Raw genomic sequence first — 26,042 nt, forward strand, 5'->3', positions numbered from 1 at the left:
TGAGAAAAAAATGCCGAAGGAAAGATCATACTATCGTTAGCATGCCCGAAACAAATGTCTATAAAGTGAATTACACAAAACGACATAGAATTCCAGATTCATATGATACTCTTCCATATGGATACACTCTTTCAAACAAAAGAAGAGAATGTAATACGATCATTTATAAATATACGGATGAAGAAAGAATTCTAATACTCCTTAACATGGATACGACGTGGAAACATCCCTTTTCATATATTGTTGCAGGACCAAGTGGATGTGGAAGAACTTCCTTCGTAATACGATTACTTTCTAATTTATCACGCATGTCTAATACATCGTTTCGTAATATTTATTAGTACTGTGGGGAATGGCAAAATGAATACAGAGAAACTTCAATGAAAGTACAATTCATTGAAGAATTACCTCGAACAAAAGACTTTTCACCTGACATTGGATTTCATCTTATTATTATTATTGATGAACATGTGCGTGAAGTGAACCGTAAGATAGTTGACTTCTTTACAAAGGGTTCTCATCATAGAAATTTTAGTGTAACACTTATTACACAAAACATATTTCAACACGGAAAACAAAGCAGAGATATGAGCTTAAGTTGTTCTTATCTCGTATTATTTTAAAATCCAAGAGATAAATCACAAATTAAACATGAGTTATCAGCTAACTTGTGAGAATCCAAAATTTCTTTAAGAAAGTTTTAACGACGCAACAAAATTACTATATGAGTATTTATTTATTGATTTGAAACAGGATACGCCAGATGAAATTCGTTTTCAAACAGATGTAATTACTGATGATATTAATCATTACCTTTATGTTCCAACGAAGTAGAAGATGATTATGACAAAGCTGTGTTTATAATGCTAGTTTTAAACTGTGTTTCTTCATCTTATCAATATGTCTCCAAGAGTAAAACACGGAGATCATCTTCGTACGATAAGCAATGCAAATCCTAAATTACGTAAAGCAATACTGTCAAATGCAGACTCTTTAGTGATTCGTAGTATTTGCGAATGTTGTTATAAGTATAGAAAGGTAATGTGCCTTTTACAAAGACGCACAAAGCAAGATTAAAGCCATACAAGAGGAAGCTTCGATATCTTGTGAACAAAGGAAACTCCATCGAAAAGAAGAAGCATTTATCAGTGCAACAGGGTGGATTCTTATCGGCACCATTAGCTCCTATTTTAAGTGGTGCGTTATCAAGTTTACTATTCCGTTAGTGGAATGGAACACGCAAAGAACTTATTATAGTTACCTGAAGTTCTTAATCGTATACAAACACCAGCGTCATCGTCATCAGTCCTGGAGAAAAGTGAATGTAGTTTGGATAAAGAAATGTAAGATTTTACATTTATCCTCTCTTAGTGAAGAGGGAAAATGGAATGAATATAATAATGTTCTTCAAAAATATTTACATTTAATACGAAAACAAGAACCTATGACACTTTCGATTACGTCAACTAAATCAGAGAAACTGGAAGTAGTAGAAGAAATGTTGTTATCTATACCCAAAATGTATCATAAAAGAGCTGATTAACTAGAATGACAGATGATAATAAGATCACGTGGGATAATAAAGTAACTGTTTACATCAAAGGTAATAAACTAGGAAAATCTCACATTGTAGATTTAATTTGAGAAGTGTCGTGACCATAGAAACACAAATCCACCTGGATGGGAAAATTTTGTAATTATTTATCTTCTAATAACCCACCACTAGAACTTCTTGGAAATCCAAAACGCTTATCATATACTTTACGACGAAACAAAGCATCACCAGTAACATCATCGTCAAAGGGAAAACCTCTGAAATCGTCTGTAGAAGCTGAAGAACAAGAAGCTGAACAGGAAGAAGAAGAAGAAGAAAAGGAAAAAGTAGTATCTCCTATAAGGAAAAGGAAACATGCGTGTAAACGTCCAGTTGGTCAAGATGGAAACCATAAACAAACAGTTCAACAAAATTTATTACAACCTTTCACTTCCTGCTTCGTTTTCAACTGCTAAAAATTGTGGATAGCTACAAAGAAAATTTCCATACACTGTTTAAGAAAGTGCTTACTGAAGCAATCAAGATATGTTACACAAACCAGTACGTCGCCGTTTTAAAAGAGATTTCTATGTAGTGAATAACATTGATGACGAATGGGAAAGTGATATTAATGATCTTCCGTCTCTTCACAAATTTAATGACAGTTATAGTCATATTCTGACAATGATAGATGTGTTCAGTCGATATGCCTGGGTTCTGCCAATAAAATCTAAAAGTACAAATGATGTCTTAAAAGCATTAAAAATTGTTTTCAGACAGAAAACCAATTACATTCCGAACAGATAAAGGAAGTGAGTTTACTAATAAAATAATACAGAAGTATTTGAGGGAAAACAAAATAAAAGATAATATAACTAGAAACCCTGATATAAAGGCTAGTATTTTAGAGCGTTTTAACAGGACTCTAAAAGACTAAAATGTGGAAGTATTTCACAAAATATCGAACGTATAATTATGTAAATGTATTACTTCTTCTTGTGAAATCATACAATGAAGGTTATCATTCAAGCATTAAGATGTCACCTGCAAACGTTTCTTAAAATAATCTATTCAAGTATGGCATAATCAGTATGATAGTAAAATAAAGAAGAATAATCCGGATTTCTAAAAACATCTTAAAATTGGTGATATAGTACAAATTAGTAAAACTAAACGTACATTTGTTACAGGATGCATGCAAAACTAACTTGGGAAATATTTGAAGTGAAAATAATATCTAGATATCCACTTGTTTATGAAATGGAAGATTTAAACAAGGGACCACTGGATGGATTATTTTATAGAGAAGAATTACAACCTGTGACGTTTTCAAAAACGTTTTACATAGATAAAATTATACAAACAAGAAGAAAAGGTAGCAGAAAAGAATATCTTGTTCATTGGATAGGATATCCTTCTTTCGATTCCTGGATACCTGCATCATCCATAAAGAAGATCAAGAAGTACAATGGAACCTGATGGAGATGTTTACGTTATGCTTCCTAGTAATAGTTCTATGAAATATTTTCCTAACAACACCTTAACATCATACACTACTAAACTTCATCAAAGAATGGAATTCCGTGAAAAGTGGGAAGTGGCTGCTGTTGTTTCATTATCCTCATTCAATTTTAGTTGATGGACAAAATAAATTCTTTTACAAACCTGCAAACAGTAATGAATGGAACTTTGTAACTATTACTGTGCGTTATTATAATGATAATTCAGAGTTGATAAAGTTAATTAATAAACACCCCAGATTCACAAATTTACATATTTACTACATTCGTGAAAATAATACCTGTTTTACACGACGTCTTAATAAAGACAGATGTGGACGTTGCATTATCACCAAGTGTTAGTGTGATGTTAGGATTTGATCCAAACGTTGATTTAAAGGATATGCAACAACTAGGACTTCCATTTACGATGTATGTATATTGTGATATAATTCAATCCGTATTTGTTGGAGACACAGTAGCATTATTATTACGTATCATAAATATGAATCCTGTGAATCATACATTTGGAAGTAGTGCTATAGATATTTTTTAATCCTCTACGTTATTTACCTGTAGAAAATATGAATTTTGAACACATCAAAATAGATATGAGATAGTGCAGGCTCTCTACTGGCATTTACATTCGGAACTGTATGCGCTGAATTACATTTTCGACCAGTGCGACATCAACAATTATGAATAATCTATATTTACAATATTATCAAAAACAAATTCTTTCTTGAACTGGAAACGTTTATGTTGGATCACCTTATCAAGTTAGACATGGTATTGGAAGTTTGCTTGGAGGATTATTTTGTTCTGTCACGCCATTAGTAAAACAAGGAGCTAAAACAATAGGAAAGGAATTATTAATATCTGGAGCAAACGTTATTAATTACGTTATAATTGATAAACAACCTATTAACGAATCCTTTCATCAACGAATGGGTGAAGCAAGGTCCATCTTGCAAGAAAAAGCTAAAAATAAACTGAAATCTGTTAGGGCCTGGATATCAGCGAAGGAAAAGAACAATTACAAATCATTTCATCTTTAATCCTTCATCATTACACATCAAGGGGAAGAAGTGCAAGAGTAAAGATGAAACGTACACAGAAAGCAAAGAGAAATCAGTCTTATAAGAAGAGGAAATTATCAAACGATATCTTTGATTAAATCTTTATTATGGCTTTCTTGCATCATCAATCCTGCGAGTGTGTAAAAAGTGAATTAGATAATTTTGTCTACGAAACCAACGCAAACCAGTATATTAATCATGCTGTTACATATAAACCAATCAGTTCACTAGCTGATAATTCACTTATAGAGTTTTTCATACCCAGAACAAGTGATGAATACATAGATCTACCACATACTCTCTTTTATATTGAGGCTTAAATTGTTAAGCCTGATGGATCAGCATTTGGTGAAAGTGATAAGGTTCTGGCTCCTATTAATGATTTTATTAAAATTCTGTTTAGTGAACACTCATCTTCAATGTGCATTATGCTTTCAAGATACTGCTGGACATATGGACGCAACAACTAGTGATAATAAAGGATTGCAACAGTTATGAATTAACAAAAAATTGCAAAATTCGACATGCACTATTTTGTGATATTTTGACTTCATTGTGATATTTTAATCACGATAAATTTTAATTCAAGGAGTGGAATTACGCATGAAATTAATTTCTGCAAAGCCAAACTTTTTCTCATCGATTGTGATTCGTCCGTTGAGGCTGAAGTGAATATTTTGGACGCGGCTTTACATATTAAAAATATTTATGTTAGTCCTACAATAAAACATGCACATAACAAGCTTCTACAATCAACATCCGCCAATATCCTCTCACAAGAGTCCAAATGAAGTCGTTCTTCATTCCAAAGGATCTTCAATCCTAAACAATCGATAATTATGGGAATATTACCAATTCGAGTGATTGTGGCATTTACTCAAAATGATGCTTATCCAGGAACGATAACTTCAAATCCATTTAATTTCAAACATTTTGACATCAATTTCTTCTCATTATACATTGATGGAAAACCTGTACCTTCAAAACGTTTACAATCAAATTTTGAAAACAACCTATATCTTTCTTCACATCACATCTTATTCTGTGATTCAGGTATTCACTTTTCCAATCATGGCTTCAACATTCCTCGCCTTGACTTTCCTCAAGGATACAATTTGTTTTCGACATTACGCAGGATGGAGAAACCAGCGCTGTGCAGCATTGGAACCTCATTAGACATGGCTGTGTTCATGTGGAAGTTTATTCTAAGAATCCTCTACCAGCACCTACCTCATGCATCATATATGGTGAATTTCAGTCTGTCTTAGAAGTGGATCACCAGAGGAACATCATCATGGATTTTTAAAGGTACGTTATTATTATTAATATTATTTAAATACCACCACAGATATGTACATGTATACATGATGTTTTCTATACTATTAAATAGAATTATTACATGCACTTCAAACAAATTCTTTATTTCAAAATCATTACGTTGGCGTATTTGGGGCCAACGAATTACCATTACATGTTCTAGTACCTGCAGCTATCATCATAAATACAGATCCATGCACTAAAATCGGTACACATTGGGTATCCGTATATATTAATACTGATGGACGTGCAGACTACTTCGATACATTTGGATTTCCTCCTTACGTAATGCAACATATTCAATTTCTACGTGGAAATTCTCTTTATTATAAATTCAATAATAAATAAATTCAAAGAGTGAAATCGTTCCTATGTGGACATTATTCATACTTATGTTTATGCTTCAAAGCTAAAGGAAAGCCCTTAAACGATTTTCATTATACCTTCTCCACACTCGAAAAAAGTATCTTCGATTATTCTATCTATTACTACAGGTAATCACTTCTTCTTCTTCTTCTTCTTTTTCGTTTTGTATACATATCATTTCTTCTTGATTATTATGTCTGTTATTTCTTTTTCTTCGTTTGTTTTGTCTGCTTATTATCATTTCTTTATTTGTTTATTATGTATCAAATAAATTTTAAATTCTACCTATTACTCCACGTAATCACTTCTGCTTCTTCTTTGATAAGACTTGTTTAGTATTCATATTAAATTTTCTTCGTTTGTTTTGTATATTTATCATTTCTTTATTTGTTCATTATTATAGATATGAACAAATTGTCAGAATTTTAAATTGTTTTCAATTTTTTCATTTCAGAGAATAAAACGTCATCGTGTGTATGGTCACCATCATTGTACATTATGACTTCTAGTTACGTTTCATCATCATCAATATGAAAATTAGTGTGGACTATGATTGTGGAGTCAGTATCATCAATATGAAAGAATATTGAGCTGAGTTGATTTTGAGTTTAACGTCCCTTTCAGCAGTGAGGCTATATGAGACGGGACCTACTGATTAACGTGGGATCCGAACTACATGAGTTCCCGCCGGGAATCGAACCCGGTTCTCCCACACCAAAAGCATGAAAGAGTATTATTATGTGTGTGTAAAGTGACTATTTCAAATTATTTCCACAGTGAACACGAAATATTTTTTTAAACTGTGTTAATTACGAACTGTGTTTAAATACTTTTTAAAAAACGATGTACTAACCATCATTTATTTGTGTAAATATTATTATCTCCGTCAATAAATAGTTTGTATTCTTATGGTTTTTAAAAAAACTTTTATTTCTTGTTTTCTTCCATTTTCTAATAAATATGTTTTATGATTAATTATGTAATTAAATATATCATAAAACATATTTTGTACTTTTTTACTCATTAAATTAAAGAATTTCATACTTTTTAAAAAGAATCAAGAATTGTTTTTAAATTCAATGACGTAATCATATAACTAAAACATAATAATAATGTATTCAAATACTTAATATGATTTTTCTTCCGTAAATTAAAACACGTATGTGAATTCAACATTATTATAATAATAGTTTTTGTAATAGAATTTTGTTTTAAAATTTAATATTAATTATTTTAAAGTTGCTTCAAAATAAAAATGGCCTATCATACTTAAGACAGAGTTTTATAATAACGAATTCAAATACGAACTTTTTATTTTAAAAACAAATCAAATATGTGAATTCATTATTATAAATAATACTTATAGATAGAAGGAAAATATAGAATTTTCTTTTCATAGTGCACTAATAAAAAATGCTATCATATTTAAGTGTATTAAACGAACAAAAAAACACAAATTTATTTGTAAATAAAACATTTCAATTTGACTATATTTTTTATTAGGCACTAAATTTATTACTACACTGCTCAGTATAAATGAAAGAACAAATCAATTTTCTTCTTTATGAACAGAAGTCCACCTCATCGTCGTATGAACATGAAAATTCCAGCAATGAAACTTCAAAGACCGTAGATTCTGAAAATGATACTTTTCAACAATCGATAATTTTGACCCCAAACACGGACATCCCCCTTAATCTTTCACCATCAATGTTCACATCACTGTTCTTATTATTATCAAGAGAGACTTTGAAAACCGATGTTCAATCCATTAGTAATACTCTGTTCATCTACACACATATGAATTCCAACAAGTCCTCTACATGTAAGACAATGCGATTGTACATGATTGCGAACGGTATCTGTACACAAGTCAAAATATTCACGTAGCACAACACTACAAGCTTGACTGTTTTTCATAGCATGTTCAATACACGGTAAAATTTCCAAGAAATAAAGCCAATCATTTGAATTTAGGTACACAGTGTTTCGAGGAGCATGAAGTGTTCCTTTCTTCTCTAACATCACTAATTTTTCACCCATTAGTTTTCGAACCACCAGTTCATTATTCCGTCCAAGAGATATTATAAATGTAATTTCCACTTGAGAATTTAAATAATCCCTAACAAAGGGATTCAAATGTACAAGTTTCTCTCACTCTGCCAAATTTAACTTCACTTCAAACACAAGTCCTTTACCAACACGAATCACTGGCTCAAATGTATCACTATCCAGTTCAATACAAATTAATTTTCATTGAATTAAGACCATATTTAACATTTAACAAGTACTCTTTCTTAGTATCCATAGTTGATACACAAGCACTCATAGACATGTTACTGCATAGCTTATCAACACAAAATAACGGCACTATGCATACAGATATCTGTGTATGCATGAAGGGGAGGACGAAGAGGAAGAAGAGGAAAATCATGTTTCATCTTGCTTATACATGTTTCACACACTTATTATAAAGATACCAATTTAATAAACTCAAGATCGTGCATGTTACATCCAGATAAATTAATCTTAATTCCTTTATATGTTAAACATACATTTCAACTTCGCAAATACGATCATGATAAACCATTATCTGTTTCCAATTTTTCAGTACAACGTCCTGGTAAAATTTCTTTTTCACCTCCTTCAAATGTCACACAGGCCTTCCTGCCATATATCGTTGTTTTATCTCAGAGTTTAAATACGAAGTGGTACGCCAATCTCTAAATCTCGCATCTTTGTAAAAGGTACCAATGATGGCATATTAAGCTTATCTAACAGATTTATTGGCCTTGCCATCTTTAATTTGACGTTTCTTCCTTCGCAACAGCTGCTAATGCGAATCTACACAAACATATAGGCCTACGTGTACGCTCTATGTTCCGTTTCCAACGTTATTATCCTTTCATTTGCTACTTTTCATCTCGTGATCCTAAGCTATTCACTCAAGACCTGTTAAATGACCATTGCACATAGCAACGACCAATAAATCATGTTTAATCTTGTTTATATATATCCAGACAAGTGTCTAAGGGGCCCAGACTATGCTTACTTCTCTAGCATGAGTAACAAAGTACTCATGAAGAGGAAAAAGGGCCTTTGTTCAGTTGTTCTGTGCAAGTCATTTCGTTTATATACGAACCTTGATTTCGACATTTGTGGTTTCTTGCTTTTCCTTATAAATTTTTGTCTGGTTATTTTCCGTAGTAAGTACCTGTTATTTTTCTAAGAGTCTCATAAGCCTTACAATATTCCATCCCATGTTCTTTTAGCAAATTAAGGCTGTATGTTTCACTCTGTGTATTTGAATGTTTAGCCTGCATGGCTTTGTTTAATATAAAATTGCGAGTTGGGGTAACTTTGATCGGGTGATCGTAATTGCCCCGATGTGTAATAATGTAACTACTATACGTAGAATCTTTTAAATTAGGGCACGGAGTGATAGTAGTACGTAGTTTTTACTACATAAAAGTTCTTCGATAATAAAACTATCCATGGCTTTGGATTGATTATTTTAACAAAAGAAACACTGGCCAAAGCTTAAAACCCACTTTATTTTAAATTATAATTTAAAATACCGTCTCCTTTAGCCTCACCGGCATAACCTGGGACGTAAAACTCAAAGATTTCATTTCATTGTTTCTATAATTTAAAATAAAGTGGGTTTTAAGCTTTGGTCAGTGTTTCCTTTGTTAAAATATATCCTATTCTTCTTAACAGCTTGGAGGAAATTTTGTAGGGAGAAAAATTTAAATAATAGAAAAATGAAGTTTACAGACAATCAGATTTCAACCGGAAACAGAAAAATGCCTAATTAGGGCCTCTGGAATATGTAAATAGACAGATATTTGGATATCTCTATGCGATAAGGCATTGATTAAACATAGTGTCATGAAGTAATTTTCATTCGAAGTTTCTATAGCAACGGTGTCAATTTTAAGAACCTCAGGTCGAATAGGGCCCAATCCTTCTATTTGTCTTCTACCATTAACACGAACTTTTATTTTTAAGGTCAATAAATTTATATAGTATGCTATTCTACAGTATGGTTTGGGCACTTTTTCATTCGTAATTGAAACAGATGTATTGGTAGATGTACAATGACTGAGCAAACCTCATGCGACTTTTTTTATTCTGTATACTTACTAAATGGCGATCGGAATTCCCCAAAAATCGGGATAAGTCCGATCAAATGCAAACTCCGAAAACAAACAATATTGTATCTTTCTCTTGCTTGTGAGCTACAATATGGAAGCAGTAATTTGTAGCAAAAGGTTCGATAAATATATTTTTACATTAATTACTACAAAGGGCGCCGATCCTGAGGAGCTAGGGGGGCCGGCACCCCCAAAGCTCATGTGGACCCCCTAGTGTATTTATGAATATACAATATTTGGCATAATTTGAATGCAATTTGTCTTAACATCCTCATATATACACCTTCTGCGTCTGAGTGGGCCCCCCAAATTTACAGAGAAATCGGCGCCCTTGATTACTACCCTACAACTAGTGGTTTTCCCTCCTCATGCATTTTCCCTTACGTGATCGGCATTCCACAACTTTACTCTACTGTTAATAATTACATTTTCATGCGCGATTGTTTGGTTAGCCTAACATTTGTTAACAGTAGAAACGTGAGACGTTAAACAGTAATATTAACAGCTTAACATAATCTAGAAGGTAACTAAAATGAATTCTTCCGGTTCTAGAAATAGTAATAAACAAAGGGCAATATATTGAACAGTACCTATATTCGAAGGAATAGATATTTTTCATCTCAAAATACGTTTGGCAACATTGTGCACTACTCACTTCACCCAACAGCACTAACAAAAGAATGTCTCAGTGCAGGAATGTTCAATGTTACTATTTCATAAAAATTGTGTTACAGTACATGAGTGTTGGTATTTATTATTTTCATAACTGATTGCATATGTAAAAAGTAGATAGTTACGCATTCACTTTTTATGCAAATTTTTACATCTTAAATTTGTTACAACTTGGAAACTTTTCTTTAGGCTCCGAGTACTTCATTCAAATTACCAGTGTTCATTACAATGTGCACCATTTTATTCATACTTTCTAGTATATCATCACTTTTAAGATATACAATGAACTGATTAATTTGCCCCTTTCGTGGCGAAGTGGCTAACGAGCGTGGGACAGATCTTGATCCCTGGTTGGGACACAAACTCTGATGGACATCCGAGTAGTATTACGTATCCCAGTTTAAACGGCGAGTCCCTCTCATAGCCTCGAATCTCGAAAAGGATAAATTTGATTATATTCTCAATTTCATAGACGTGGCTTCATTCGGAATGGCGATTCTCCAACAAAATAGAAAAAAAATCAATTATGAATATATGCTTATTTGTCACTGTAATACTTGCACTTACAAAACTTAACAAAAGAAACTATTCCTGCTATAAAGAATATTGCTGCGAAAACTAGAAAATAACTTCCATAAAAAACAAATTGATCGCGAATATTGAGTGCAAATCCACTTTCACTAACAACAATTATTGAAACCAAAGTTTCAAGAAAGAGAGCAAAAAATGTATTAATTCCAAACACCAAACCATAGCTATCTTCATTAATATGTTTAGCAACTTCAGAATTAGCTATCACAAGTGTTATATTGTACGTTATTCCGAACACAATGTAAGATACATATGCAATCCAAATATTAGTTGTTCTGGAAGCTACCAATAGTAGTGCTCCTTCTATTGCTGCAATGCAACCTATAACTACTTCGCCTATTAGCTGCCAATCTAAACGTAACCATCCACACGCAAATGTCGTAGCTGCTCCGAGGAAGGTATAAGTAGCTACAACAGCCCCGTTATATGATGTATCGGTATGCGTTCCTTCAATAGTCTGCCACAGCATTTGACTGTACATTATTATCTGGTAAGTGCCACAAGTAGAGACGGCCCACCATAATGACCACTTAACAACGTACATGTTAGAATAGGCATGAACAAAATGTTCCCACAATAAACTAAAAGCCCGGTGCAGGTTTGCATTGAATGTCCGACATTTTAATGAAGAATCTTCTTTTTGTGGCTCTTCTTCGTCTTTTTTACAAGATTGGTGGAAATAAATGCTATGTTTCACTGGAGGAAGGAATAAACTACACACTGTAGCAAGAGAAACACTTGTTAATGATATAAAGTTCACATTACGGTAGTTCAATAATTCTCGCGAGACAAAAATCTGACCAATTATACTTGATAAAGCTTGTCCTGCAAGATGTGCAGCTCGAGTATAACTTGTCACTTTCTGATAATATTCTTTATCCACTTTAGCGTAGATATATGTGAAGTAAGCGACTTCTGCTGCTGTGAAGACTCCATAGGATACTTCTGTAAGTTGCATAAGAGGCACGCCATGACTCCACAGCAGTAAGCACCAAGTAACTATAGCAGACAATCCTTGAACCACTACTATGGGTTTGTAACGTAATATATCAGTTACAAGAAATACTACCAAAAGCAATCCAAGACTTGAATAGACCCACACTGGGTATATTTCTTGATTTACTTGATCTTCTGTAAATTGCTTCCATGGACTTAATAAATAAAGCGCTGCGTAAGGTTCGTTAGGTCGAAATTCTTTGAGAAATCCGTAAGTGCAAAGTATCAGAGAAACCTTCAACCAGTTACGCATCTTCGAAAATTGTCTCTAAAATTTAATAGAATGTAAAGGTAATTATTATCAGATTGTGAACTTTAAAAATAAATACTTGACGAGTTTATTTCAATGATAATATATATAAAAACAAGTTGATATATTTGTTACAAATGGCCAAGTCATGTACCTCGTGATGATTACTAACATCTTTATCAACCTATTCTAAGATAAAGGTGATTCGAATGATATAAAAAGTTTGATAGTAAGCTTTCCTGGTCGGCTGACAAGGATAGTTGTACGAACGCTTCACTAACATGTTATCTCAGTCCACTTTAGCCTAAAAAAAAGCGGTTTTCAAACTTTTTCAACTATGGAGCCTTTTCTAAGCAAAAGTTTCTAGTGGAACCTCAAAAGTGTTCAGTTCTATCTGACTATGTTCTGATTTTTTTTTAAAAAAAATCTATTATGACTAATATAAATAAAATATCTATGAATAAAATAGGAATGTATAAAATATGAACCTATGAATAAAATAGGATAATAAATAGACGAAATTATTTATTATCGAAATCGAATAACAATTAGTTTTTTAAGATAATTGAAATACGTTACAAACGTTTCAGTGGCGGATCTGGAAGATAAAAACTCGAGGGACAGCCAGAATAGGTATATCATGAGTTTAGTATAAACTTCAAAAATATATAAATAATAGCTTAAAGTATTTTCGTCACTCAAAAAGCTAAGGGTGACCAGGGCTAGATCCGCCACTGGGTACAATCAAAGTTGACGTGAACAATGTGCCTGTTTCGTGTGTCACAGTTAGTCGATGTCCAGATCACAGAAGTCAGTTCACGATACATATCGTCTTCTGCGTCAAAATGAGATCGCTATTTAGCTTTTGTAGCTGTATATCTCGAAAAGGTCATTTCACTAAGGCATGTAGTACCTAAACGTAGTAAGAGCAATTTAGGTCTCGAACTTGATATCGAAAAACCTTCCCCTAACTGAATCACCTAAAATTCGAGAAGTGGTTTCCTTTTAAATTTTGTCTGACATTGCTATCCGAAAATCATGTCTGTAAGGACCTCATATTCTGCCGCAGTGAACGCTAGTGGTTTTTACATAGCTGAATATAAATTTACAATCCATTCAGAATTCTTTCAAATCAATTCTAAGTGTTCCTTGGAAAGTTTGAATTCAAATTTTGAAGCAATTTGTTAAGGTGTTCTTTTATTATTCCTGGCAATGATTCATCCATTGTTATTATTTCCTTCTAAAAAATATGTGAAGTCAATGTGAAACATTCTTGACGCTCTCTATGTGAAATGTTATCATTTTCCTCAGCTCGGCAATTTTGTCATTAGCAACAAATGTTATCTCCCGTTACCTTTGTATGGATGTGCCGAATATGTTCAGTTTGAAAAAAAAGTCTGCCAAGTAACAATTTACACAACCATTCAGGCAATCTGCTTAAAAGCTGTTTTAGTCGTTCAAAAGTGAAGAAACTTCCGTTCGAAGTTCAAATAAATGGGAAAACGCTTTACCTCGTGCCTCGTGACAACCTAGCCAATCTCGCCATCAATACACCGCCTCTACATACACTTGAAGTGAAACTACAAGCTTCTCTATATTTACGCTGAAAGGTAATAAAAGGAATGTTTCTTCTTCCAGAAACACTTTCCTGGAGTTGGTCAACTAACTCCCAGAGTTGTGGTATATTCATTTGCGATTATTTGTCATTCTTGTGCAGAGCACATCATTTAACATATAGTGTACCTGTGTAACCCTCTCACATTTTTATTTGGTTTCCCAGACAAAATTTCCTGAAAAAAAGCGTAAATATAACCCGACACAAATGACTTGAATTGCTGGGTCTAGTAGAATTACAGCTAAATGTATCATAAAGTGCCACAAAGTAAAATGCAGAAAGCAATAGCTGGAAACGCTTTATTTTCAACCAACCATTGTAAATTGATGTAAATGGAGCATTGTAGTTAGTTTATAATATCCTGTAATCTCAACATCTCAGTCAAGGGTGTCCATCTCCCAAAGGCTAGAGCACAATCCCCCAAATTTACCATTCTTCTCCCACATTTGCCATTATTCCCCCCAGCATACAGGACGTTAAGACACTTTCAGAAGCAACATTGATTCGAACTATAATCTCCTAGTGGCGGAGGTGCAAACCTGGTTAAGATCAATCAAGAAAAATGGAAGGAGAAATCGAAAATAGAATTTAGAGTGACTAAGAATTATGGACGGTAATGTGAAACAAGAAACAGAAGAAAAATTCTATTCAATACACGATAGGATAGGAGCGTGGAAGAAAACTGGTAAAAAGTTAAGCATATTCTGCCTGATACATTCAATAATGACATTGGCAAGATGGAAAAAGCACCTAGGAAACCACGGGTTGAAGAAATGTTTAAGAGGATGGAGGAAGCAGAAGGGTAAAAGCTACAGACATCAAAGAATACAAAAGGATCAATAATAAATTTTAAAGAGAAACCGTTAGAGCTAGAGAGAGAAATATATGGAACATACTGTATATGTGAAGAAATGATGGAATTTCAAGGCATGGCTGATATAATCTAATGTATCAGAAATAACAGGAATTTAGGATTAGGATTTAGGATTTAGATTTCTGGGCTTTCGGCATCTAAGGCCATTTAGCCCATCACGATTTGAGGGATGACGTCCCTCGGCGAGCACACAATCCGGGGGAAGGGAAGGAAGAAAGGATTGGGGAAGGAAGGAAGCGGCCTGGGACCTATAAGTTAGGTACCACCCCGGCATTTGCCTGGTGTGAATGAGGAAAACCCAGGAAAACCTCATTCATGGTGGCTGGCCTGAAAAACTGTTACACTTTCTAGACTGAGTGACTCCACCGGGAATCGAACCGGGATCGCTCGCACCGAATGCGAGAGTGTTAGCGACTACGCTACGCGGGGCCACAATAACAGGAATTGGGTAGAAGAACTAACAAAAGTATACGTGCTTTCGGAATCAATTATCAACAAAGTCACGTAGTCACTGACCATCAAAGAATCCTTAGGATCTGGAAGAAATACATCAAGGATCTATTTACCGCCCAAAACTAGAAGAACCACCCAAAAGATACCGTAATCAAAGGAGAAGAAGTAGATGAATAAGATGTAGGAATCGATAAGCTGAAGAGAGGAGAAATACAGATCATTGAAGACATGAGAAAGAGAAACGCCACTATAGACGACGAAATCCAGCGGACTTACTCAAAGGATTAGGAGATTTACTGATTTCATTTACTAACAAGATCTAAGAGAGTGGAGAATGACCAAAGGGTTTTCTAAATATTACAATGATTGTATTACCTGAGAAAAAACAAGCAAGGTAGTGTACTGACCACAGAACCTTACCCTTATTTCCCATACTGGAGGAAAAATATTGCGCGCATACTAAATAAGCGATTTGAAAGTAAGATAGAAAAAGAGATGTTGGAGGAGGATCAATTTGGATTCTGGAAAGAAAAAGGCACCAGAGATGCTATTGGGTTGATGAGAATTATATCAGAACGAGTTCTTTATGTAAAGGAAGAGTTGTATTTGTGCTTCATCGACTGGTAAAAAGCTTTTCACTGGGTCAATTGGACCAAACTTCTGGAAATACTTGAAGAAATTGGGATCAACTGAAGGGATCGTCAACTCATTCGCAACCTGCACACAGGACCAAAAGAGAAAGCATTTACTGAAGTTAGAGATTTAAAATTGGGGGACAGATCGTCAACAAGGTGAGGAATGCAGACGACACAGTTAGTACAATTAGAACAGAGGAAGGATTACAAGAGATAATGAACAGAATAGTTCACACTGGGAAACAATATGGAACGAAAACCAACGTCGAAAATCAAAAGTCATGAGAATATTCCGTGGGAACACGCCCTTTAGGATCAGAGTTGAATAAAGAGAGTGATCATTTCAAATATGTAAGAAGTATTTTGAGAAAAGTCTCTTGCTACACCGAGATCAGGTCAAGAATTGTTGAAGCGGAAAAGACATTCAATCAGAAAGGATTATTTCTAACTAGCAGGCTTAACATTGGACTAAGAAACTGGTCAAGCATGGAATTTTATGGTTCCGAAAGTTGAATATTACGAAACTTAGAGATGAAATGCTTAGAGAGTTTCGAAATGTGGTGTTGGCGGAAGACGGAGAAGATAAAATGGACAGAGCACTGTCCATGTGACCTTAAACGAATGCGACCTAAACATGTTTTATGACTGTAGTATTCAAAACAGAAGGTCAGCGTCAGCTTAGTACATTTAACTATCATCGTTATGAAGTATGTTTCCAACAAGAAATATTTATTTTAAATAATATAGTTATGACAGATTTTGCTGCCCCGTACAAATGCACGTGTTGCACATATGGTAGAGCCGGCCCTGCTTCAATGATGTTGGTTCTGAGTGTTGTACCTGGGTGACAAAGGCGCGCATATTCGGTGAAAGTGTGATCATGTTGTAAGTGTTAATCCAGATTTAGAAAAACTGAAGATCATTGCTAGTGTTATGAAAGGTGATGCTGATCTAACTGTTAACAGTCCTTGCAAAATTACTTGCTTACAGTATGCTCCAGTAACATCTGTGGATGTGAAGAGATCATTTTCATCTTTAACGCTAATTCTTTCTGACAGGAGACAGTCTTTCGTCTGAAAAATCTTAAGAAATTGTTGACAATTTCAGAAAACACAAATATGAAGTACGAGTATCTTTCCCAAGTGGTGAATAAAATATGATAGTGTTGTTGCATTTATCATTTTGTTTTATTGTTACTTCTGAAGAATGATTAATAGATCGTTGGATGTCGTCCGTTTCAGGTTGTGCAACTTAAAAGTTTCCAGAAATTTTGAATTGTAAGTACTATATTTAATTGAAAACTAGACCTGCGTATATTAGAAGACCTGTCCATTTCACATCTGAACGTGTCTGCCCTGCTAGTAGTTCCAGTATTTTTAAAAATAGATGTTGACACTTGTTATGTAAGAACAAAATGATAAAATGATCTATTGTAGTGTTTCTCGGTGCAAATGAACCAAGAGAAAAGAGAGAAAGGTATCGTTTCATGAATTACCTTATGATATCAATTTAAAGAATGAATGGTTAAAAGCTCTTTCGCAACAAAGTCCTAACATTGGTCATCTCATAACAATCATTGGCAACCATCTGATCACATGAAGTATATTTTACAGCAGGCATTTTGACAATATGATAGAACTGAGTGTAAAGAGTAACTACTAAAAAATAGTAATTTCAAATTTCGTCAGTATTACGAGCTCTATTTATATGCATGAGAGATAAGTTCCCTAGATGGCCTTTGAAAAGAAATATCACGCAAAAAAATAAATAAAATAAGAACAATCTCGCTTTTGGTAATAATTCGAATCAACTAAGTAATTGTACGGTTTAAAATACTAATGAGCCCAAAAATGCATATCAAAGAGTTGCAGCCATAAAAACACACGTATTTTAAAAATAATTCCATTAGATTCAAATTAGTATGAAAAACGGAATTAGAAATGTAATCAAGGATAGGCAATTTTACCATTTTCATAAGCGATAATTCAAAGACCCCAAGTTTGAGACAAATTTCTCGTGTCCCCATGAGCAGATACGTTCATAAATAGTTCCATTGTATTTCTCATCCTCAAATAGGTATAACAAGCACAATTAGAAATGTGACACTTTTATCATTGGTATACAGGGTCTGCCTCAAAAAGAAGTAGAGTAAATTCGAGAAAATAAATTTATTGCAGATCAAAAAACAAATTACTAAATTTTTTTGAAAATTACTAAAATTCTTCAAGCTTCCTTGTGCACAATATGGAAATATGCTTGAAAACAGTTATACCACTTTTGTTGGAAGAAGAAAGGTGATTTCGTCAATACTGGCAACAAGATGGGGTACTGCCACATTATGGTGGTAATGTAATCGATGGTTCAATGAACACTTTCCCGGTTGTTGAATAGGTCGGCATGCACCAGATGAGTGGCCAGCAAGTCTCCCGACCTATCTCCTTTGGATTTCTATATTTAGGGACACTTTAAAGCTATTGTCTAAAAGTGTAAAATTATTTACATTGACTACCTGAAAAGGAAAATCATTACGGACTGTGAATAAATATCACCAACCATGCTTTGCGTAGGGCACAAGCACTGGGTCCCACGGTTAAGGATATGCATAGAACAAAACGGTGGACATACTGAACATCTCATGTGATTGTAATTGTCTGATGTGTGTTCGCTCTCTCTTTTCCTGGTTATTAAAGAATACCTAATGTGAGATGTTACAACGCTTGCTTTTTTACTTTATCTTTCAATTCGAAACTTCGCAAAACACATTTCACAGCATTTCACTTATAACATATCCTAAATCTATTCACAACTTCAAAACTGATGCAGGTTTTGGAAAAATTAATCTTACCATTGGGTTTCCCTTCGAATGAAGATGTTGTTTAATGTATCACACGACCATGTTGTCATTTAAAAAAACAAGTTGATTCCAAGATGGCGGTCATCAAGATGGCGGAGGACAAACTTAAACACGTCATAATGTTCCCCCCTTGCACCACCATTGATCGCAATTGACTTTGAATCGACTGCATTGCACTGAAATACATTATGAAAGACAGCATCATAGCACTGTCTTACTCGGTAAATTTTGAAGGTTAAAAAAACCCGATGCAGGTTTTCGAGCTTGACACTTGGTTTCACTCAACGTTTAAAACTAAACTTTACTTATAGTAATCTAGTAGTGATGGATTTGAGTTTCAAACTGGTGTCCCTCCAAGAATAAGCACATGATGTCCTACTTACAAACAAGGGATTTAATCTTCATTTTCAAGTTTAACATTTCAGTTCCCTCCAGGAAACTTTTCCATACCTTTCGGGATGCAATGTATCTTAGATTGAACAGCTTTACCTAATGATAAACCTCTAAAGTTCTCTAAAAAAGAACAAGTTTTAAAGCCTCAAAGAATGAAGATTGTCAACATTCGCCATACTGGCCAAATCAACAAGGAAGCTGCCTCACTAAATTTTTGCACTGTTAACTCCGTTCCGTCCAGCTGTGAACTTGTAAATCGCAAAATTGTCAGTTGAATAACAGTTTAAAAATATTTTTGCATAAATCTGCTCTGCAGCAGCAGCGTTCTCGACCATTTATATTAAAAATAATAGACGAGCAAAATCTTGCTACTGCTCTCTTGAAAACTAACCATTCGAGACAACTGTGACAATAATGCGAAGATCGGCCAATGAACAAATTAGGAGATACTTCAAAGAAAAGTGACCGATTATTAATAATTTCGTAAATCTGTGTTACTGACGTCAGATGAGACAAGATTGAAGATGATGAACTGAAAATTGAGTAAATTTGACGAATTTCTATCAAGATGGCTAAAAATGGAGAATTTTCATGAATGATATTTCTGAATGAAAATTTGAACAAAAATTTTAAGAGAGGTTTCAGAATGTTTTGAGATAGGAAATTCGTTCTACTGATGAAAATGTGTTAAACTCTTTGAAAAATATAAGAAATTAAGGCAGAAATGAATGAGATATATAATAAATGCAGAATTATCCTAAACCTATTCTAAACACTTCCTAACCCAAACCTACCTCTAAGATTACCAAAAGAAATAAATCTCGATATCGCACCACTACAATTTTCACATCTACCTGACATTGTTATACGATGTTATACAGAATGTTCCAAGATTCCCTAACATGATACATAGCTCCATGTTGGGAGGTATCAAGGTTAACAAGACGAATTTCATCCAGATTCATATTTTGACAACAAAACAAGATTTGTATATGTATCATTTAAAAATGATGTTCCCACAGTCGGATTGTGTTATTACATGTTACATCAAGCAGATAGGTAAAGGTGACAACCAACATGACTTCGGCGTATACATCATAATCAGCATAGAAATGTAGATTATATTTTTGCATAGGAGATAGGTATAATATTAATATTTTTACTATTTATTTAATGTTCACCTTATTTTAACAGTGACTGCTTTTATTTAAATTACTGTATATATCATTGTATAATATTACTTTATAATATTACTGTATATATTACTGTTTCCATCTTATTTAGGGGAGATTTGTTTACAGGATGTTTTACCTCCTGAAACAGATTTCAATATATAACTTGACATCATTATTTGACTACTTCTGCCAAATAACAAAAAAAAAAAAAAAAAATCAAAATGAACTAAAAGTTACCAGTATCGCATTTAGGCGGTTCAAATTTATGTTACTTATGAAGCTCTCTTGAGGAATACAAAAAATTAAGATGTACGTTTCTGGTCCTTGTTCTACCTATAGTAACAAATAAACCACTAAAATATGGATATTATTCCATAAAATTAAATATTCATGAAATTGTTACTGTAGCGAGCCGGCCAGGCCCGAAGGTGATGAGCCCGGAGCAGGCGCCAGTGGTAGGAATTTTAGTGCTTGATATTAGATACACTACTTCTATCGCTTGCGTTGAAGAAAATCGCTCGTACTAATAATCGCTTCCTCAATTTCACAATTGACTCTCAGATCCATAAGGCAATTCAAACGTGACAAATACAATGAAAGTGATTTAGATGAATTCTCTAAGAGACACACCGATGAGATTGGACCTTAACAAAGGAACGGTGTGATTTATGTTTGTAAAGTTAGAGGTTAATGCCTGGACCGTGGTTCTACACATCAATTTAAGAGTGGCGCAATAAAGTATAAAACATGGGCGTAAGTCATAACACAGAATGACAACAACAGAACACTTGGAAATTACCTGTCCACCATATTCTCACATTATACATATTCATAGGGAATTAAGCACATAATAAATTAGTATAGCTAAATACGCCACTCAGGTGGCGATGGGAGACACCAACGGGTCTCGTAGAATATAAAGGAGGGGAATGTCAAACACATCCCGCTATCACTATTCACATCAAAGGGGCGGACGAAACATTATATGAATGCGCCTTCGCCATAATTGAGAGGGTTCAACCAACGAGGTAAGTGATAAAATGCGGTTGTTAGGCAAACAAACAGTTTAACAAAAAGAACGCTTTGAATGTAGCTATATAATTAATAAAAATTAAAAGGTCTAAAGTATGATTCATTTACATACAAAATAATAGGCCAACTGAGGAAACGATTCCCCTTGATCATTTACAAAAGATTTGATCACAACAATATGATTGAAAAGCGCAAGGATAGGGTAACGATGAAGTGAAGGTGAAAATCACTATGAAACACATCGACGGTGTGTCGTAACCCTCAAAAAATTGAAAATGTGGATTTTTATCTTATTCAGCTCACTATAGTTCAGGTCATAGGTGGGAAAAATATTGTAAGCTTGTGTGTATTATTAAGGCAAATAAACCACTTTTTATACTTGTGTCTTGCAAGGATGTAAATGGAAGTAAAAGATTGTTTTTTGCTCTCCCGAAAAAAGTTGAAAATGAGGCTTACGACGTTTTACCTTAACACCGTCGACATGATCCACGTTATGAGGAACCTTCCTACCGCGGTCCTCATAAACAAATCACTTGGGCAACACAGCACAAACTCCGAGGCGGTTCACAAACACATTACTATCGTAAAATGAATTAATTCACACACTGACAGTCGATTCTTGAAGGAAGGAGACTGTCTCTGATAAATCGTATTCCGAGCGGAATGACTAAAGATTGATTAGTTTCTTACCTGAAGATGGATGAAACGGAGATGTCAATTACTGGCGTCTTGGTCGAGAGAGTTCAGAAGTGTCAATTTGTGAACGAGCGATCCCTCTAAGCAGAAAGTTCTCTCCAAGCGTCAACAGGACTCCGACGACACTCAACAGCTATGCAGAGGCGGCTCTCATGGGGCAGCCTGAGGAAGGGGGGCTTATTAATAGGCCCGCAGCGTGTAACACAAGATGGAGGCGTCACCAATAATTATAAGATAGGATGGTTTAAGATTTGTTGGTAGGTCTGTGCGTGCAATGATGATAGCAACATCGAAGTGAATGTGTTGCAGGAAGACTTATTGAAAAGTCAAATACTACAGACCCAATAGTACAAGGAGATGTTAGAAGCTAGTTCCAGGTCCAAAATAAGGTTACAGTGCACAGGTTCCCAGAAATCAAATAATTTCGTTATAGGTGTGGCATTTGGGAAGAAGTCAAAGTCGACACATTGAAAGTTAGTGTATGCACAACCAGAGACAGTGCTGAGATAAAGTAATTAAAATGTAAATCCGTTAAAAGTGCGTTGGAGGACAATCAACAGAGAAAAACGATCCTCTGAGTGGACAAAGAGGTTAGTACAGTACTTAAAGCCCAGCGGGAATCAGAATCCAAATGACGTATACTAACATGGTCGATGCACTGTCACAAGTCTCCAGTATTCACAAAGTAATTCACAGTTAGTGTCTCGCTGAATCTTCAATGAGTCAACTTAGCGAGAGAAGTCCAAGAGCCAACAAGTATGTCACGAGCACTCGCGTTTGCTGATAAAAACAATTAGGTTACACCGCATAAGGTGGGATGCACTAAGTCCTTGACTCTGTGAAAAATGCAGTCTAACCTCCCGTGGGGGACACAAAGATACGCACTACCCGCGCATAACGAGTGTGAAGGTATTCTTCTTCGAGATCTTAATCCCGAGATTTTATAGAGATTGAATTAAGGTGTGGTTGAATTACATCAGATGCTGCAATAGTTGGGTGAGTTGTTGGAATTTGGTTGGCTGTTGATGATCTCATAGTTTGGGCTACTTGAAGAAGTACGATTGGTTTCGAATCATATCAAAAGCAGCAGGGTATGGCTCGCGCCTGCGTAGTGACTGATATTTCAAATGCATACACCCTCACAAAGATAACATATAGTAAAAAAGAATGCACACATGTGTTCCAACAGCAACCACTTCATATTGCATATCATTACACCAGAGTGGATGACTCATAGTCATCACAAGTGTTCAGTTCAAAGGTCAGACTCAGCAGCCGTACAAACGTGATTAGTCAGCATTAAATATACAGGTGTAAGACCTTAAGATATCTTGAAACCATTGGTATAAGGCGTGATGAGTAACAGCTAAATATAGGATACGAACTAAACCAAATGCTAAGGTCAGGAGGTCGTATCAACGACTGTACATGCCGTGATGAGTCATAGTTAAAAAGAGAAATTCTCTTTAAAAGAGGGAATGAAGAATGATCTTATGTCAAAGTTTGATACAAGGGTTTGGTTGCAAGTGTCGAGACAAAGGGAGAGCTAGAATACAAGAGGGAAGAATACAGTGGGAGAGTGAGCCCACTGTTCCGATTCCCCGATGTGGTTTTCCCGTGTGTTGTGTAAGCCGTCATCACCTTCGACACTGTCCCACGCGACACACCTAACCACCTAACACAGTAACCACTGCCGTCACACTCACTCCACATAACCGCGCATCAACAATTTGCCTCCTTTGAAAATCTGAGAGGTCTCCCATTTTACACTACCTCCGTCTGCTGCAGCCACTGGACACTACTGTTCTACTGCGCCTGGCGTAGTATGGAGACCGACCTAACACACCACCACCAGCGGTCCGGCGCTGCGGGCGCCACGACATCACTGCCAACCCATACATCTGACGTGTTGCCAACTACAGGTGTTTCCATTTTTCTGATCACCTTCTGTATGTAGTATTATCATTTTGGAATTTTGTTTATTTAATCGGAAATATTGCATTATTTTAGGAAATAAGAGTATATTTGGTAGTTTAGTGGTTTTTTAGTTTATTTCCAATGATATCTTGAAGTAAGGAATCTTCAAAAGAAAATCAAAAATTTTATTTCGTATATTCTTGGAAAATTTTAGTTCAGAAAAGTCAACCATGTGGTCTTCTTGACACACCTCTTTGTTTCAGTCAGAATTATCTTTCATTGGATCATCCGCAAATCACAGCTGCGTTTGAGATTGCGGTTCTTTTGATGTCTAGTAGAAAAACTAGCGTCCTATAGTGACGTCATCGAAAATATCCAATTAGGGATCTTCTTCCTATTATCTTTGTCTTTTACCAGAAGCAGTGTTAAGAGTTGGACGTAAAGTTATCCTCGTAAATATAGAACGTGAGAAAGTAGAAAATTTTAAGAGTGACAACAAGGAAAAATGATTTTTAGGCTTTTACATCTTTGAAACAGTAAAATAGTGCAGTGAGAAAGTTGCTGTGTTCAATGGACATTGGATTTTCTGCAGTGAGAGCAAATCTTTCACATCAGGACGAGACTGGTTGGGGTCAGCCATCTTCCCGGTTTCAGAAGTGTATGGCTGTGTAGTCCAGAACATAGAAAATTCTTTTTTTTTTTTTTTTTTTTTTGAAAACACCGACGGAAACTCTCAATCCTTGAGAGCTGGTGTAAAATAATTATAGATGGTCCAAACAACCACGGAATAAGAGGTATCTAATTTAAAATTGTTGGCCAACACTCTCAACATAATTGAACATCTGTGGTCCGTCTTGGAAACATGACTCCGGCGAAGATTTCCACCTCCATCTTCTCACAGAACTGGCCGATGTTCTGCACGAGGAATGGTGTAAAATTCCACTTGCTACCATTCACGACCTCTATGCCTCCATCCCACGTCGCATCAAGGCTGTTCTGAAGGCGACAGGTGGCCCGACACCATATTAATCTGGTAAGTTGCAATTTCGTTCAGGTGTTTCCATTTTTCTGATCACCATCTGTATATATTTCTTTTGGAATATAAATGAATATTATTGTTTTGGGCAAAATTTATGCAAATTTTGCGACTCACCCCTATAATTCTACGATAAATCGAGACATATATTTTTTAAATCTTTACTAATAGAAATCTTGCGAATATATATAGGATGTTCCAAATTCTCGGACCATGTTACATTATACTAAAGTATAAGGTAACACGCCCATTCCTCCTCATTGGACAACAATAGCGACAAGAAAAGTTCAAACTTTTCGTTATTTGTGTTATTGGTGTGAGCGTAAATTTAATCACTAATATCACAGGATTAACGCTCAGAAGCTACTTCCATGTGCCAGTGGTCATTGTGAGGCTACAATTTCCCCTTCCCAGTCCCAAAATCACTTTGAAAACCACAATAAATATCCACACCACCTTCTTGTATTTCCTTTCATGCTCCTTTTGGCCCATTCAGAATGCAGGCTGAGACGTGTTTTTAAGAAGGATTGGTACACTCAACTTCTTAGTCCGAACCATAAGTTGGCGCTCCAGTATAAATTGATTTCAAGCAATATCAACAATCCTTTGTTTCGTAAACCACCTTATAATTATTGACTCAACTTCTTGTTTATCTCCACTGACAACAGCTTCAGACCTTTCCTTATCGCAATACACCAATGATTTACGATCTACGCTGAGAGTTCAATAGGAGTTTATGTCTGTACTCAACACCCGATCGACTTCTTCGGAAATGCACATTACATAGCACGTGAATCTGGTGAGTAGACTGGCTTAATCGTTTGTGGAATGCTTGTCGTTTCCACTACATTTTTAGAGTACGTTCATACTGTAGTGTTCCTTGATCACGCAGTCTTTAACA

The 26,042-nt window shown here is 35.0% G+C and overlaps 2 protein-coding genes across 2 annotated transcripts in view; both read right to left on the reverse strand.

Annotated features, from left to right (window-relative positions):
• The window catches only part of LOC145679699 (uncharacterized), a 49,167-nt gene extending 25,997 nt beyond the window's left edge, over window positions 1–23,170 (reverse strand). Inside the window, exon 1 of the mRNA XM_081750270.1 lies at window positions 22,183–23,170. The gene's annotated coding sequence lies outside the window, so the exon portion shown is untranslated. The remainder of the gene's footprint in view (window positions 1–22,182) is intronic.
• LOC145679094 (thiamine transporter 1-like) lies at window positions 11,163–12,464 on the reverse strand. Its single transcript, XM_081749689.1, has one exon. It carries the CDS (start codon window positions 12,462–12,464, stop codon window positions 11,163–11,165), a length of 1,302 nt encoding a protein of 433 aa, XP_081605815.1.
• Window positions 23,171–26,042: the final 2,872 nt, after the last annotated feature.

The sequence above is a fragment of the Thermobia domestica genome, chromosome 2 (genome assembly GCF_964235325.1).
Source record: "Thermobia domestica chromosome 2, izTheDome1.hap1.1, whole genome shotgun sequence".
NCBI lineage: Eukaryota > Metazoa > Arthropoda > Insecta > Zygentoma > Lepismatidae > Thermobia > Thermobia domestica.